Here is an 18539-nt window from a genome sequence, read left to right on the forward strand (position 1 = left end):
CACCAAAACACAAGCCCAGAGGAGAAAAATCAATATCCATTCCTCAAAGATGGGAGTATTGACTTTGTGTTTTGTCTGAGGGTATTTCCAAGAGCAACACAAAGTGCTGCTGATAACAATGTATATTATTACATGATGTGAACTGGAATACGAGGCCCGAGTCGTCACGTGTCCGTCGACGTGCGTTGTTGGGACAAAAGATGTTTGCTTCGGTGGAAAAAGAAAGAGATTCAACTGTGATGATGTATATTTTTTTGGACATACCCTCAGGCCGTCCTATTACCCTTCCCTATTCACAGCTGCTTTAATGGAAACCAATTTAACTTGAAGCTGAACTTTGAATTGACAGCTCTTTGCATGGGAGCAGCCCCTCGCTCGCTCACTCCGCTGCAAACAGAGCCCTAATGTTTCTTGAGAGGTTTCCCTGCCCCGCTCATGTTTACGACCACACACAACATTTGTTTCCGCCCAGGCACAGCTAGTCAAGCAACAAATTAGCAGCGACTGGTGGAACAAGATTCTCAGAGGGCCGTCGTGAAAGTTTATGCAGCGGAGGCTGACATCCAATTAACTGCTTCAATCTGCAATGCCAGTCAATAAGAAAGGAGAATTCTGGCTTTATGTTTATTAAATACTGGAAAATAAGTCTGTTTATTGAATTACTGAGGGTTTTTGAATGAATTTACTTTCAATGAAATGTAAATAATCCCTTTCATGCATTCTGAATGATATCTAAAACTGTTTCCTAACACTCAAAAGTCCATATTTGCAGTTGGCCCCGTGTCATAATTTTGTGGCTTCAGTTATGACTATTATGTTGGCATCACCATTGAACCACACGCCACAGACGTTTCTGAACTCCTTCCTCTGCTCAGCATGGACAGCTCCGCCATTTCTGTATGGACACAGACAATCCCATTCCCTTGGAGGTTTGTTCGGTGATCGGGCTAAATCAATAAGCCCACTTTAATGAAAAGCTCTGTGAATACACTTGGCTGTCATTATGAGAGCGGGAATAGCTTTGTCTAGAGCGTGCACAGTTCCCTGGTTACAGTTTTCGATTTTCTGCTCTTACAGAGTGAAACACTGAGATTAAAAGGTCTTCATGTGTGTTCCCGTTTGCCTCCCAAATGTGTTTTCTACCCTTCTGTCTCCTGAGATGAGCCCTCCATCTTTTCCTCTCAGTCAGATACGTGACGACTGATCTGACGGGGATTCAGCTACTCAGCCCTTTCGTCCCAGTGAGGTCTGAAGGCTTGATTTTCAGATGGGCAAAATGAGGATATGAATATAGAAATTTTTCATATATATAAGTATAGTAAATTGGCTTTTCCTGAAGGACGCCTAAGCACTTAGTGTGGAATTTTTGTCATTTTTCATTGAGCTACCAGACTTATCGATTGTTTGGGATGTTCTCCATATTGCATCTGATGTTTGAGGATCGCTGTGACTCTCTGGCTCTCTGTGGGCCATGCTGGAGCTCCTGTGTTACTTTTGTTGATGCTGATATGCCAGGACAAGTTACTGATTTAATCCTTTTGTATAAATGGAGTTTGATGACCTCTGCAAATTCTCAGCATGTCTCCCATTTTCAGTCTAATAAAACATTTAATCAGCTGAAGTATTCGGGGGACCAGGGGTGGACGGCAGCTGAGCTCCCACAGGAACAGGCAGAAAAAAAGAATTTCTCCTTTACTCAGTAATTTCTTTAAAAAATGTCCAATCAGTTTTGGTTCTGAGAGAAGTTTGGCATAAGTTCAGGAGATTTTTAATCAGTATTTCAGAGGCAAGTGATTATCAGACTGTCCCACGCCTGAGATAATATAGGGCTGGAACTTTTATTCATAGATGATGACCGTTGATAAAAAGCAGCTTTCACTGAGCGACAGGCATTTTTAAAAAAAGACCATCTGGCCTTCTCTTGCTCAAATAAGGATTTTCTCTTCCATGAACAACCTGCAAAGCTCACCAGAATCTGCTCTTGTTGCCACATTTTCCTGCACTCTTTCCTCCCTGCTGTCACAACTCATCTTATCATGAAAAGAAAACATTACTAATAGGCTCTGCCAGCAATTGTTCTCAATTAGGCTAAATATTTCTGAACAGACATGAATGAAGTCTGTGTCAGTGCATATCAGCAGACAGTGAGGGAACAGAGGCCATTTAGGTCACTGATAGCGATTTCTATGGGCTTGGCTTATGAAATTTGGCAGAGGGGCAAAGAGCGCCCGGTCTTTTATCTGAAAGGGTAAATGGGCCACGGCATCACAGGAGGGGTGTGATCCAGCTGGGCAACCAAATGTGTAGCACAAGGACAATGGGAACAGTGGTGTTGGATGGGTCATGATCACAGCCTTTGAGTGAAAGCTCTGCAAGAAAAGGTGGCACAGATGGTTTAAATACTGCCACACAAAGTGCAAAAACACAGAGACTGCAGGTCAAACTGTCGCCATGCCATCAGGGATACATGTCATGGAAGTAAATACAGATTAACTAAATTAACATCTCTGTTTTAGTTTGCAGCCCAGAGGCATTATTTAAAGCGAGCAAAATGGACTCTGTATATCCATCTGTGGTGATCCATGATGGACTAGAGCCCACGGGTGTGTGCATGGAGGGACCTGCGTGATGCTGATAGCAGTAAACAATGGCAGCAGAGAATAAAACCATCTGTATACCAATAAGCTAACTCACCTGATCCAGAATTCTATCCAGGACGCAGCGCTGCTTGACCTCTGATCAACTAAAACATGTTCCTCTTTTACACATGTGCAAATAAAAAAAACATTTTATATAAAATCGGCATCTCAACGTCCCATTTTTTCGTATCTTTCTCCTATGAGAGAGCTTAAATATTAGACGAGCTCCACGGTGGCATCCATATTTGAATTCTGTTGGCTGTTTAGCTCAAAAAAAGTTTTGCGTACAACTTTTGCATTTAAAAAAAAAAAAAAAACAGTGAGTCATCAAAGTTATAATGAGTCCTTCACAGCTGTTTCAGTTCAGTCTGATCGGTAGGATCCTCCTAAACAGGAAGGCTCAGGGCTTGAAACCACACAGGGAGCCATATTAATTACTCTGACAGCGTCCCGCTCCTGGCTGACTAAAACATCATTAGGATGGACGGCAGTGCTGCTGAAAGGTAACACTCAAATATCCTCATATTCCACTCATATATTCAAACAGCGACTTGAGTGAAACACAGGTTATAAAGGCTGGATATGATTTATTGATGATGCAGGTTATGGATGGCACTGTAAGGATAAAGTGGGAAAGAACAACAGAGACAAAACAGCTCCAGTATTAGTGTGTTTATTATGTTAGAATCATTTTGGTTCAACCGACAGTTCCAACACTGATTACTGATTTTCACTATAGTGCACTTGACCCTTTAAATATTTGTATTAGCTTCAGTTGGTAAGTTACTAGATACTGAGAGGTGACAAATGACAGCACGCTTCCTGCAATTATCATATAAAAACCCAAACGAGACACAAAGCAAGAAATAAATACAGACATTGTTCAAAACATTCACATTTACAGTATTCTTCTTGGAATAGTTGCACACAAAATATGAAGCTGTATCAAAAACTTTAACTTCATTTTTTTTTTTTTTTTCCTCTTAACAGTAAATCAAGTAAATAGGTCTAATCAAGCTAAACTCATGGAGATGACTGGAGGGGTCTTAAAGCTTTGTAGCTGACACAGTTCAGCTACTAACTCATGAGACAATGCCTGACTGCACAAAGCTACAAAACTGATAAGCAAAAAGACAGGAAACTGAATTCCAATAGAAGCGCTTTCACAGAGACTTTCAGAAACACACACCAGGACAGAAAAAAAAAAAAAAAAAAAAAAAAATCATTTCCTCAGATATGACAAACTGCAAACAATCAAATGCAGCCGGTGCAGACAAACGACATGTTAATGCGAACTACAGCGAATTATATTATTATCAGAATCTTTATTATATTAGATTTTATGTTATTCGTGAACAAAACAAACAAATCAAAGCAGCAAAGAATCCAGTCAGGCACAACAAATACCCTGAAGTGAAATAATATACAGCAAACACACGGGCTGGAATAATTTATTGTGAATGATTAAAGTGAAAAATGACGCACCGTTCCATCATGTGACAAGGCTTCGAATCAGATAGTCCAGGTTTGTAACTACTGTTCTTGAATCAGTAATTGGGGAGTATTTACCTCTGTTCCTTACGGTCACTGAGGAGATGGAAACTGTTGTGGATGCAGACAATTAGCAGAAAAGCTTCATAAGCGGCAGGTTTGTTCAATGACAATGATGTGAGGGCATGCTTTACTGTATATCTACTGTATGCATAGAGTAACTGCAGCATGCTTGAGAGTTTTAGTATTTATGTCCATCAGCATGACAGGAAGTTCATTCAACAAGTGGTAGCTTGAGTTTTTGACCACATACAGACTGTACATTTACAGATAATTAGCATTTGGCTAACAGATGAGCTTTAAATTGATGCATACAGTGGCTCTACTTCTGTATGTACTGCACAGCTCGTTGGACGCACCACAACATGAATGCTCTAAACAGAAAACGAAGACATTCTGAGCTCCACGGTGGGAGTTTTCCTCTGTTGGGAGTGTCCATCTCTGCGGCTGGTTGATGCGTTCAGGGTCTGCTCCGGTCATCAGTTTATCTCTTGGGTCTGTCAATGTCATCGATGGCCGCCAGAAGTTTCTGACGAGCCTTCTTGTTTATATGTGAGCCCAGACAAACATTCACCAAGTTGGCGAGCTGCTTCATGGAGTACTCCTGCACAAAACCACAACGAGTCAGTCAGCAAAACAGACCACATGCAGATGGAAAACTTTCGATTCAGCGCTGCACAGACGCAGCCTGCTTCACCGCCTCACCCTGTGATTCTTGATGAACTGCTCCATGTCGTTCTCTGTAAGGTAATAGGCCTTGATGTAGATCTCGACAAACTCTTTATCAGGGATGGGTCGCAGGTCGGTCAGCTTCTCCAGCTTCATGAGGAACTGCTGGAAGTCCAGCTGCATCAGGGCCCGGCCCTCGTTGCTGCATTTCTTCACATTAGCGTAGCTGCAGTGGAGGGAGAAGCAGCAGAGAGGAGGTTGGCACAGCGCAGATCTTTCAGGCACACAGAGGCAGTGAGTGGAAAGCAAGCCAATTCTGTGTCAGTTTCTCTTGATTCGTGGAGCTCATCAGACGTGTTGATTACAGGTCGTTGTTCATTTTAAGATTAGATGACTAATAATAGCTTTATTGGTTCTACTCTGTGTTGTTGCAATGGTTTTAAAGTCTGTACTGTATTTCACTGTGAATTTGTTGTGCACTGACAAACTCTGCGAGATGCGTTCCAGATTGTCTTATGTAAATTCTTTTTTATCAATATTCAACACTGTCAACACTGCAGCAGCAAAGCAATCAATGCAATGTTGGATAGTTTACCAGATGACAGAAGACGCTGGAATCCATTAGACTTTTTAAAGACAAGTGCAAAAACTTTTTATTGATGGAAATGAGGGAGAGGAGAGATGAGTGTGTGCTTCATATTTCAGCAAGAGTCCAATTATTGCAGCCAGCCTATATAGTGCAAAAGCCATACTAATTAAATGTGCATGTCTCATATTTCATTTAAGGCTGTAATATAGCAGAAACAGAAGTCTACATGAGCTTTTTGTGTTTCTATCTGTATTTTTTTAACACCTTGTTTGTCTTACATGTTATTTAATGTTTAATTTGATATTTTTTATCCCTGCATGTGCTGGATTGAATCTGGGTTTTGTTTTGATTGGTGTTGGTGTTACGTGAGTCCTTACGTGTGCGTCTGTGTCCTACATCGAGTCGTACAGGACCACTCGGCTGTCTGTGCCATGTCAGTCAACGTGTGTGTGTGTGTGTGTGTGTGTGGGCCAGAGTACACATGTATTTCAGTGCGTGCCTCTGTTTGTGTTTCATATGTTTGGCAGCGGGGACTGTTGTCCACTGGCAGGTCAGTGTGTGTGACATCTACAGTACATTAACACACCACACAGACAGGTCTGCTCTCTGTAAACTCTCCGTGTCACACTTCTGTTTCCATTTTCTGCCTCACCCTCGCTCTCTTTCATCACCTCTCTCTCTTCTGCTCGTCGGACCTGCCAGCGTTTGGTGCTGAGTGTTTGAGCTTCGACTCAGAATGCTAACAGAGCCATTTCTGCGGCTCTCTAAGGGGAGGCGAGCGCTGGACAGAGAAATTGAAAAACAGCCTGAGTGAGTTGGAGTAGCAACAAACAAATATGACCACTCCGTCTTGGTGCTCCAGAGTGGTGGGAGATATGTGTGTGTGCTTATGTGTGTGGAGGGAGAACTAAGCAGATGGCAGAAGTCTGCAACAGCAGCTTAAATTTGCAGAGCGTCGCAGTCGTAATGGGCCATTTGCTCATTGGACAGGGTTCAAAACTTCTCTTATGCAACGGGAAGAAAAAGTGCTCAGCAAATGTGCTGAGAGGTAAACATGTTCCCTGTTCTCAGCGGGTGAGAGCGAGCCTTTCACCTGTGCTTCACGTCCAATGTTCTCTTTCCTTCTTAAAACACCATGTAGCGAGCATTTGTTTGTCACCTCAACCATTTTCTGTGCCTGGCATTACAACCCCGCCTGCACTCTCACTGTAACCTGCACAAATTAGCAGCCCAGGATGACTTTGCGTTCAACACGAGCCAGTTTCTTGTTCCCAATCAAACGTGTGTAACCTCATGATAATTGTTAGCTGCTGTGCATCCAAGTCTGTTTGATCAGAGGGTTTTTTTTTTTAAAGCACACCTTCGATCTAAAAAAAAAAAACCTATTTCTCACATTCACTCAACACAGTGAAAAGACAGCAGAGGTACAGGTGCTGAGGAAAAAAAGAAAACAACCACTGACGCTCTGTCACCTATCAAAACCCATACCTCTCACTTACAAGGGGGAAAGTGGTGAAATGCATTACAAGGGATGTGTCAAGAGCGTTTTACGGTTTGTGTGAGTGGACTGTGTCATGCAATTCCCTCATGGGCCTCTGGTGAAGCTGGAGAGATGACACAGAGGGTCTGGCAGCACGAGGAGGGAAGGAGATGGCAGGAATTTCGAGTGGTTTTCTTGGGGGATTACTCCAAAGCAACTTGGCAACAGAGTCTCCAGGTTTCTTATGCGCTGTAGGTAATTTGCCTTGTTCTTCATGGTGCTTGACAACATGCTTTGGAAAGAAGTTTTTCCTTTTTGGATTTATGATGTGCAGATGTTCAAACTGAGGGATAAACACGTGGAGAAACGGGACCGAAAGAGGTGAAGAAATTCCACTTCTCCTCAATCAGTACCGCCTTAAGCTTTCCCCGAAAAAGATGCAAGGGGTGAGAGAGACACGGGCGATGCAAAAACTCAGAAATGCTGTTAGCTATGTGCACGTGACACAAGCTTAGGAACAGCGTTTAGGACTGTAACCTGAGTGCTCAAGCAAAAAAATGCTACTCCACAGATTTGCACTGTATTTAGCATGGCTACATTACTCTGTTGAATAATTCATAAGGCGAACATGTGGATTCATTTTCAGCAGTCTTTATGTTTTTTGCACATTTCCTTCCACCTTGCAGCACAGTATCATCCAAGATCAACTTGAATAGCATTGCTTCCTGAATAGCTGCAGAGATGTCCTAAATAAATATTAAACACACAAAACCTTACTGCTGACTGGCTTTCATCAATAATTGAACAAATTGTATTCAATGTTTTTTAAAACGCTGACTTTTTATACACAGTTCTTCAGTATATTCAGAAATAAATGTATTCAATAGAGCAGGAGCTGCTGTCTAACAGGCATCGCTTCTGCAAAATACCACAATTAAAATGTATCTGAATACAGTAAAAGTGCATTCATTGCAAAACAAATGTGACCTTCAGAGCTCTGACTTCTCAAATTTATGGCAACAGTCCTACACACACTTGAATATGCACATGTTTTGGCAGATACAAAGCGATGGATGCGTGGGAAATCCTGGTGTGAGAAATCAACCAAGGGCAAACTGCACTCTGGACTGTGCTTTTACTCCTCAAGTGCATGTAGGCGTAAGAAATAACAACCCACAAAATGCACAGAGAGGTCCGTCATGCTCAGGTAAAGCTACAAGAACTGGACTCTCAACTCCCTCTGCCTCTGAAGCACAGTGAAATTTAAGAGTTTGTCTCTTCACCAAATGCTGAATTGTCTAAATAGACAATCTTGTACATTTGTACTTTCACGCTGCTCTTTTGAGGGGAAACTATTGCACACCAGAAAATTGTGTTTGACAGAAGTTTTCACAAGAAAAGTAAGTGACAAAAAAAAAGAAAGAAGAAAAAAGTTTTGGCTGCAACTTCATCAGAGCGGTGCAGGGCTGTAAACATCCCCTTGACGCTGAGGAGGTGTTTAATGACTCTCTTACCCTTCAACGAGAGTCCTGTTGGCCAGACGGATGCAGTGCTCCCACAGGACGTTGGACACGGGCAGCGGGATGCGCACATGTCTGGAAACATCTCCCAGCCGCTTGTTAAATTGCTCAAACTCCTGGGGGGTGGAGGAGAAAGCACAGGTGAATCCATTTAAGAGTTAGCTGGACTATGACAAAAAGCATCAGAAATAAATCATGTTCAAGAGGCGGATTTCTTTCATTGGAAAACGGTGAAATTTCTGTTCAGCTTGTTCATATCCTTATCGTTTAAAGGTAAAAAAAACATGTTGTTAGCTTGAGCAAGGTGTTTTAAAAAAGACATCCTAGTGAAGAACCATAGAAACAAACAGTACAACTTTGGCTACACAACTGGAAGGCAAACAAAACAAAAGTCTTGGTGGAAAACAGCGTAGATATATTTCCTCTGACGTGCTCTCAGCTACTCTGTGTTCTTGGATGACACCCAGCATCAGCTCCCTCGGTCTGAACATGAGGAAGCTGAACAGAGTTAGAAAACTACCTCATGCTGTGATTTGCACAACCCAATTATTTACAGTCTGCGAAGAATAAACGGCACCGGGGCTTTGAATCAGCCGTTGGTCATTAAACATACAGTGCATATTCTGGTAAGATGGTAAAAGCGGTAAAATGGAGGCTAGACCATTCTTTCCTCCAGAGCTGAGCGGCTCACGTGTGGCTGCGGCAGCGCGTCGTCTCGAGGTTTGGAGCGTGGCCTGTTTCTTCCGTGTGAAGCGTAAACAGACTGTGAAAATGATCTGTTGATACTCATATCAACATCATACCGGCTTTTCATCACAGTTTCGATGTCTGTATCATGCCACAGACATCTCTCTCTGAACGAGGCTGAAAAAAAATCCCGTCATCATCATTATTGATGGTAACCATCACACACACAGGTAGAGCTAAGCAGTGATGACTCAGCTGATACCTCAGCATTTCTTGCACATGTCCATGCCAAAGTGCATAAAAGGACAACAGGGATGTTGCGACAACTGGACTCCAAATGTTTTAACCCAAAGCATAAAGAGGAAATATCTCAGAGGAAGCTGCAGGACATGAGAGACGTACTGTGCAGTCTTGGTCAGAAAAGGCTAGCAGCTGCATGTGACATGCTTTTCTGTTACTTCTAAAAACTCTGCACTGAAGGACTTTCAGCTCTGCCGAACACTAGTTGTGCACTCGCTGCACTCTGTTCAATAATGGATGAACTTATACAATTATGATCTTATTTTGCCATTTATATGGGACAAATTGCAGCACATAAGGACCGTACATGAATATGATGTGTCTCCTGAGATGTGGTTCTCGAGTGGGTTTCTGCAAACATACGTCTGACAGCTTTAATTCGAACTGCATCTTATGAAAAAAAAATGAAGCTGAATTTTAGGGAACACGCGACTACCATTAATTTCGCACCCGAGAATGAAATGTTATTCATTCACAAACAGTCCGACAATAGTTTCTGACTTAAGCATTTTGTCAATGAAGTCATTGTGAGGCTGCTGCATTTCCTCGCCACTTTATATGCAAATCAATGCCATTGTTGAATGCTAGTGTGATCAACCTGAATTCATGAATAAAATATTCTACAGTGCGGTGCAGTGCAACAACATGTAGCGCACTCTTGCCGAGCACGGCGCATAACACAATCCATATGCATTATGAGTGTCTGACATGTTGGCAGAGAAGGCTATTAGCGCCTGATGGGGAAAGCTACATGCTAGTTGTAATATGCATCATGTCAGTCCATCAGCTGGACCATTCTGACACAGTTGGGCATTTAAGCCGGCCGAGTGAGACAGGGATTTTCCCCTTAGGCAATTTAGCACATAAGATAAATTAGTTAGACTTTTCTGCGGGGCTGCCAGAGCCTGACGAAGATCTACAAGTCATTGGGGAACTCAAAAGGTGAGTGTGAGTTCTTTTTTCACAGGCATAAAACTTTTAACTGTGGCTGGATGTGTGTGTATTTATCTACTTGGACAACATCTGGGATTTAAGATGCAATTAAATCTTAAATCTGAGACATGCTGAGGCATACGCATGGGGATCTGTCTTGCTTGGGTGCTGGTCTGTTCAGGATTTCACACCACAGCGAGGCCTTCGGACCTCTCGGTCTCCGTCTAGTGCCATGAGTCCTTCCACCCCATGCAAAATGTATAACAGGATAAGTGGCCAGCATGCATAAAGACACACGTTTAGTGGAAAGCTTCCAACTCCAAAAATATGTCTGTGACCGGCGAGCTCAAATGTATTTAACAAAGCTGAAACTTCAGAGGAGATCTGCATTCAACTCTCAACAGCTCACCCATGTGCTGAATTATTCACCCCATCCCAAATAATTGATATTTAAGATCCCAGAATGAATTTTAACTCAAGGGGCGCAACGAGGAAGCCGAGAGCTCCTGACTTTACGTGGAATAAAGGGGAATACTTTATGTAAATGGCGCAGATGTTAAAAGGATAAGCCAGATTGTATTTCACAAATACACCAAAAACACAATGAGAGGAAAATCCCCACCAGATAAAAGCAAATCCAACACAGCTGCCTTTTGTGTGTTTGATTTTTCTTCTGTGTGGATATTACAGTGAGAGGGCTGCAGTGGACTGTCAGGATTTGTTTGGGGACAAAGAATGAAGACAATTTGAAACTTTTCCCAAATGTAAAATACACAAAGAGGAAAAGGCAACATTACCTTTAGCAGGACGTCCACGTATACATTATGCTGGGACATTATCTCCCTAATGTCCCATTTAACTCCGGCCATCAGGAGCAACATTTGCTCGTAGTCGATGGCTTTGGCCGCGACAATCCAGTATATTGGTTTTCGGAGTTCACTGGCCGTAGACACCGTCTGGGACAAGGAAAGGAGAATACATGTACACGCGTGTGTTTTATATTCAACATGTTTTTGAACATTATGCAAGCAGTGAACAGCGACAAGGCAGACGAGAAGTCTCCTCTGAGGAGAACATGCCGTGCAGGTACCATAACGTCATCGATTGCACAATATTTCCAAGAGTGAAATTATAGGACATGACAGTCATTTCATGTTTGGGGAAAACAGACCTGTCTGTGTCCCTGAGCATTTCAAATGTCAAGCAGACACGCACACACGCACACGAAAAAGGCTGGACTAAAAGATGTCTGCATGGTTATGAGTGACGGACAATTTTCTCCTTTGTTGATCGTGAACAGGACCGAGTGCCGGTTTGCAGTTACACAGTCACTAAAGGAGAAATAGACGTTTAAAGAAAACCAAAAGGCAGAACGATGGTCACCAGTAAAGCAGTGATCTATTTTTCCAGAGCACATTCATTGAAAGTTAGTGGGCATGCTACTGCATGTTCTGATAACTGCACAATTTCAAACCTGTTATTAAAAGTGATTCTTCCAAAAGACGGATTCTTTGCTAGATTCAAATCAATTATAATGAAAGCTCTGGAGCCACCGTGGTCAGATGTCTGGTACACCCTGACCTGTAACTACTGACCACATGATTATCAGTTACTGTAATTACACAGACTCTAGAGAGACGGTGCACATGTACCTGGGAATAAAACTGTTGCAGGAAGGGCTTCTTGGCTGCAGGCATCATTGTGTCCAGGTGGGACTGGAGGGATTCAAACTGTTCAGCTAGAAACACACTGAGAAAGACACAGAAACAGCCATTTAACGCAGCACAGTGGTGTCTATGGTCTGCTGGTGCCGCACATAAAAAAGACAAAATAACCCTTTTTGTATTATTCAAGAGTGACGGATCATTTAACTAAAGCTGATATTGCTTTCGATTGAAATTTGGTTTTGAGGACCTGAATTGAAGCAACTGACAATCAGAGACAGTCTTCACGAAACATCGCCTTAAATCTTTTCTACCAGAGCAGCTCAAGAACACAGAACACTTCATCCGTAAAGCCTCTGATGGTAAAGCTCTGCCTTTCCCGTCTGACATGACACGTTAGGCTTGGGAAAAAAGAGAAAACACAAAGTAAAGTCTTTGATTCCTTTACATGTTACCTCTGTTAATGTGATAGAGCGACTAGATAACAAATGTCCATCTTCACAACCTGGAGTCTTTCCGTTCTGAATATTTTCTGTGAAAGGCAAATGTTGCATTAGTCCTAACAGCGCACCGTTGAATGTACCATCGCCATCACCTCCACTGCTGCAGCAATCCAACTCCTCCCTTGTGATTCTTACAGTTTAATGTAATCAATGTTGTCACCACATGAATTATCCCTCTGCTCTGCCATCGTGTTGTGCTTTGTTAAATCTGCTTCTAAGGTCCAAATCTTCCAAGTCTCACCTCACAAGGCAAGTTTGTGGTTTGTTTGTTTGTTTTTTTTACAATAAATGGATTTCAATTATCCTCGAACAATACTGAGACCAAATGAAATAGCAGGAAAGGAATCAATGCACACAGGACTAATACCCTGATTCCACTGTGGATCCAGCTCTGACTAAATAAAGACCTTTTGACTTGGGCTTCTGAGTGAACTTAAGTTCAGGGTTTAACAAGCATGACTGCAGCAGTGGAGCACGGCCAACGCGGTTTTCTTTACAGTTACGGGTCAACAACAACACCACTGACTGAACAGCGCAGCTTAAGAGAAGAAACAAGACCGAGGCTTAAGCTCCAGCAGTGACCACCACATCCTGTGCTGCACTCAGCACCAGGCCCGGTCACTCTTAACATCTTTCTGGGATTATTGCAGAAATGAGGTTGTGTTTATATGACACAAAAAGTAAAAGCACACCCCATCAGATTTTGCAATATGGCAACATCAGTTAGAGAAATATCTTCAGAATGCATGGTACGGTGAGGGCTGTATCACTAATATATATATGAATACAGCCTGACTGATACTGGATTTTAGAGGCTGATGTCCATTTAATACTGCAATATCTTATTAATTATCTGCTGACATAAGCATCCATACCAGCATATGTGCAATAAGCTAATACAGATCAGTATCTATGTCCCCTTTTTAATGGGTGTAGCTCTAATATGTATTAAAAATGCAACATCTTTTAAAGTAAAATTACAATTTGACTTTCCTATTTCTTCAAATTTGACGATGCATGTTTATTTTGAGTATTAAAATGGGATAAACGATTTTAAGAACGGAAGTAAAAGTTGGAGCTGAATCAGTCAGCAGCACATTCACTCTCATCACGAGAAAGCCCGTCGAAAGGATTCTCATCAGTGACTTCTTGCAGCAGAAAACAACTCATTTTATATTTTCTTCAACAATTTTCTCCATTCAAACAGGGCGCTTTTTATGGACGATGGGTAAAAACTGAAAATCATGAGCATTTGGTACGGTGTATGCAATTTCCAATCCCTGCACGGCTGATTTGTCCAATAATTGAGATATTCAAGTTCAAGAGCTGGCTACACTGACACTCCATAAACAGACCATCTGTAAGGATGCTGCACAGCGGTGACCCCGACAGAAATCTTCATATTATAAGCAAGAATGAATATTAATAAGAGCTGTCTGGTTAACACTAAATCCTTCGAGCAGTGCATTAAAGACAGCCAGCGCCCTACGTGAGCCCAGTGGGATTTTGTTCTTTTCGTTGAGCAGAGAAAATCACATTAAGGTTAGCTGGAACAGCTTGTGTTTACCTTGGCAACATGGTGCAGTGTGGAGAGAGGAAAAAAAAAAAAAAAAAGCACATCCTGCAGTTCACATTTATCTGATCACGCTTGTATAAATAAGACACCTGAACAACAGCGAAAGCGGCACCTCGCAGAGCTCTTATCTTTGATCATGTTTAAAATGCCATATGCTGAAGATGTCAGAGGTTCTCACAATACACACCGAGGTTAGCTGCCTTTTCTGATAACACCGTTCCAGACAGAAAGTCTTTCCTTGCAGTTCTGCCCGAAATAAAGTCTGAATCTTTTCCTCTCAAACTTTACCTGTCTTCACCTCTGCACTTTGGCTCTTTTGCTTTCATTATTCTTCGGAGCCTGTTGCCTGCCTGTGTGAGAGAGCGTGAGCCTATTCAGCATTTTTGCAGCCGTATCTGGGCCCTTGGTTTACAGACTTTGATTAAAAAGCACTAGCACACTGCAGGTTTCTAAGGGACCAAAAGCTGTCAGAGTAGTTTGACCAAATTATGTAATCATGTATGTAGGCAATAGACAAAGATAGAGTGAGAAAAACCAGCCAGGCAGGGCAAGAGCTTCTATTTCAGGGTAAAATAAGTCTCTCAGTCTCTCTTTCTATTTCAATCATCTTTTGTCTTTTCAATTCATCAAGCTTTATTGATGTGACTGTTCAAAACGACAATGACGACGACACAAACACACACTGCAGGTAGCGCAGATCTTTGACGGCCAGGCTGTCTAACACGTCTAATGAAATTATGAGTACCTTGAGGCGAGGCAGAGAGCCAGAACCGGCTCCTTAACGTGATCAGAGAAAAAGCTTTGATGAACGTAACTGCCAAGTTACATCACAGTGCCTGGACACACCAGTGACGGCATGAAACGAGCCCTGCTGTCATCATCTCTCCCCAGACCAGAGGAATAAACACCAATACTGCTGCGTGTCGTCTTACAGCGTCGCTTACTTTCTAAGTACTGTATTACTGCACAGTTTATGTTTACGCATTTTTTCTAATAGAATCACTGTAAAATTCATTATTTGTGCTTTTTCCGGAGTACTTACAGCGACTCAGTGGCCACCACCCTCTGTGCTAGCCCATAGAGAGTCCCACTGTTAGTGAGGACCACCAGTTGGCTGAGATGGGGGCTGGGCACCTTCTCCTTCCTGTCCTCTGCTGGGCCGTGGACTCCTGCATTCTCCCCCACTGCCTCCTGCAAGACACACCGGCAGACGGGCAAGTCAGCATGCAAATTTAAAAATATACATTTGCATATTATTATGATATTATTAAATGATTTGTTACTATCTGTGCTCTGTCATGGTTTATGAGGAAGTGCTGCTGTGGAAGAACCTTGTCCTGCTGTTACTTTAACAGTCAACCTGACACAACAAACATTTCACTTGCAAAATGAAGACAAAACGTGGATGTACACTGGTAGGAAAAGTACAATCTGAAACAGTGTCAACCTCTTGGAACACAGTCACATCCAAAGCACACACACACGCTGAAATTCTGCTGACCGAACACTCCTGAACAGCAAGCATTTATCTTCCTTTGGATATATTCCACTACACCTCTCCGCCCAGCAACGATTTTATCCCTTCATTTGAAAAACAATTGAAATAGAAAGAGAAAGATTTCGACCTAAATCCCCTCCCATCAATCACAATAATCTATATCTACATACAAGGCCATTGAGATTCCACACAGGAGGGCACATCATATTATTTTCTGTAAGGCATGTCGAGGTGGCATAATGTATCACACTGGCATGTAGAGCTCAGCTGCTGCAAAGCCCCCTAAAACAGCCTCTGGCAGATCAATAACAATCACACAGGTAATGAACAAATGGGAGCTATTAATGCTGTACCACATCATCCACTTACATGCTGCACTCCTGTGCAATCTGGGTCCACTATTGTGCATGAGCGCCATTATTCCACACGACCAGTGGACCGCATTTATTACTGAGACTGCACCAAGTACAGGAGAGCTATTTTTGAATAAGGAAGTGTGTCAGTGGTTACATCACTTTTAATTCGTCTGAAAAGCTAAAACATCAAAACTTGTGTGGCAGCAGGCCCTCAAGTCATTAGTTTATCATCACTGAACACCAGAGGAGGCAAAGTATGTGTTGTAAAGGAGGCAACGATGCGCACAGCTGTGAGAAGATGATGTCTTCTATTCCTCTCGCAGAAATCTATTCACTAAAATAAGATATATAAACAGCCCCACTTACAGAACAAAAATGCCCAGTGTGCAGCTCTGCCGGCAATTTGTGGTTCAGACCTGCTTGACTGATACCGCCTCCTCCTGTGCGAAACCTTTCCGCAACCTCCAACTTATCTCTCTGCATTCAATCAAACCTTCAGTGTTGCAGAAACCATTATCAGCCTGAAATAAAATTCTAGCACATTCAGAAGATTAACGCTTGAATTATATTATTTTCACTGTACAGGGGAGGGAATCTAATGGCTTCCCTATGCAGGGCGCAATATATCTCTCCCAAGAGCAACTCTCTGCAAACGTTAACGCTGTTACCATTTGAAAGTCAGAAGCATTAATAAAATAAGACAATATGGAGTGAAACGCTCCTCACATGCAGATGGTAAAACACGGCTCCGTCACTGCTCACTGTGAAGGGTTAAAGTCGCTAAAAGAAGGACCGTCCTCAACATCTCAAACACATTAACATGACAAACATGCAGCGGTTGTGGACTTAATCCAGAAAGGCCATTAGCACCAACATTCAACTGCAACAAATGATTTAAGATTTGGAACATGATGAAAACTGTTGCACAGCAGCGGCTGGTGGCCATTCGTATGGCTGACGTGCCAGACTGACAGAAACAGTTACGCAAACACAGGAATACACAAATACATGTTATATTGTAAAAAAAAAAAAAAAAAAAGACTGCTGCTTCCTTCTATAGTTTGCTAACACCACATTTAACATATCAAAAGAGCGGCACGGCAGACATGCACCTGCAACTGTACAGCAAACGTCGCTCTATTTCGCTTTCTGCTGGTTTGCATTCAAAATTCATGTCTTTGACCAGTTTCTCCTTTCAGATCTGCTTCTGTTGGGGAGCGCTGTGTTTGGAGGAGGCACAAAAGATGCGACCAGAGAAATCCAGACTCCAAATTCAACCCGGGGAAGAGTTTTAATGTAAGCTGTCCTCGCTCGTGGTTGTTTTAACACAGGTTGGAAGTTTGGTTAAACACATCTTCAAACTAAAGAAACCCTCCGAGTGGCCACCACAGCTGCTGAGCTCTCATTTGCATTTCTTGCCAATCTCTTCTCTTTCCAGCGTTACAGCCTTTAATTCTGCTGTGTCATTCCGACTTCTGTCATCGCTGCATTATGAAAGTCATGCCGGTGGTTGTACATTCTCATTTGAATGAATCAAATCAATTAAGTTTGGGCTGCATCTGACATTACAGCAAAGGCTGGGTTGGTCTATTTTTAATCACTCCACAAGAGGCTTGACCTTTCATTGGCTGTGCCACTGCGGCGTAAACACTTTATGCAAAAAAAAAAAAAAAAAAAAAAAAAAAAGGAAAAGAGGGCTTCTGAAAAGCTGTTGGGAGAAAAGTTGTGTTTCTTTTCCAACTGCGTACAACTCTGCGGGGACTCTGCAGGTAAAAGCTATGGCTGGTACAAAACAAAAGGTGTGAAAAAACAACAACATCTATGGCATTTAGGATTTTATGCATCTACTTTTTCCACTTCTGAGGTGTGAATGTGAGTGCAAAAACTATTTTAGATGCGCTCTAACCTTTGGCAGCTTGTAGGAACCCGAGCAGGGCTCTGACTTTTTGCCTGTTAGGGGTGACATTCACACTGAATGTGAAACAGCATCAGCCCTGAGTGCCTCCTTCATGTTTATTAGTTTATTAGATGCTTGATCTCCGATCATTATATACTCAAAATGGCAAACATGATTTGATGGCATTAACATAATTTCCCGTTGTTGTTGCCCTTTGGTACCACTGAATATTTAAAAGATTTGTCAAGATAAACATGTAAATTACATCTGATACTTAGGAAGACGACTAGCATGTTAATATAGTTAATACACTCTCATACTGTTTGAAGGCCTTTGCCCGGTTTAATCTGCACATAAATGCAACAGAGGAGATGATTTCTTCCCATTACCGAATTCCTACAAATGAGAGACTAAATTTCTTGGCTCAATTGTTCTCTTAATCATGTAACAATCATGACTCACGGTAATGTTTGTGGGTGTCGGCAGACGTGCACCGAAATCCAGCTGGAAGCCTCAGATTTCTAAAGAAAACAGGTAAGGATTTCACTTCATGATTCAAACTCCTAAAAATAGCTCCACCTATAAAGATAGCAGCTCGTGAGTTATCGTTAAAGGCCCGCTGCAATCAAATCAAGTGTAACCATCCTCAAACATATGACTGCACAAACAATTATGAT

General features: G+C 42.2%; 1 protein-coding gene across 1 annotated transcript in view; it reads right to left on the bottom strand.

The window, feature by feature from the left end:
- Positions 1–3296: 3296 nt before the first annotated feature.
- Positions 3297–18539, bottom strand: part of vps50 (VPS50 subunit of EARP/GARPII complex) — a 96074-nt gene continuing 80831 nt past the window's right edge. Inside the window, exons 23-28 of the mRNA XM_076754342.1 lie at positions 15154–15302; positions 12021–12117; positions 11166–11324; positions 8443–8564; positions 4896–5085; positions 3297–4794 (exon numbers count right to left, since the gene is read on the bottom strand). Of these exons, the coding sequence (XP_076610457.1) occupies positions 4675–4794; positions 4896–5085; positions 8443–8564; positions 11166–11324; positions 12021–12117; positions 15154–15302 (837 nt within the window). The 3' untranslated portion in view covers positions 3297–4674. The remainder of the gene's footprint in view (positions 4795–4895; positions 5086–8442; positions 8565–11165; positions 11325–12020; positions 12118–15153; positions 15303–18539) is intronic.

This window comes from Chaetodon auriga, chromosome 17 (genome assembly GCF_051107435.1).
Source record: "Chaetodon auriga isolate fChaAug3 chromosome 17, fChaAug3.hap1, whole genome shotgun sequence".
Taxonomy (NCBI): Eukaryota; Metazoa; Chordata; class Actinopteri; order Chaetodontiformes; family Chaetodontidae; genus Chaetodon; species Chaetodon auriga.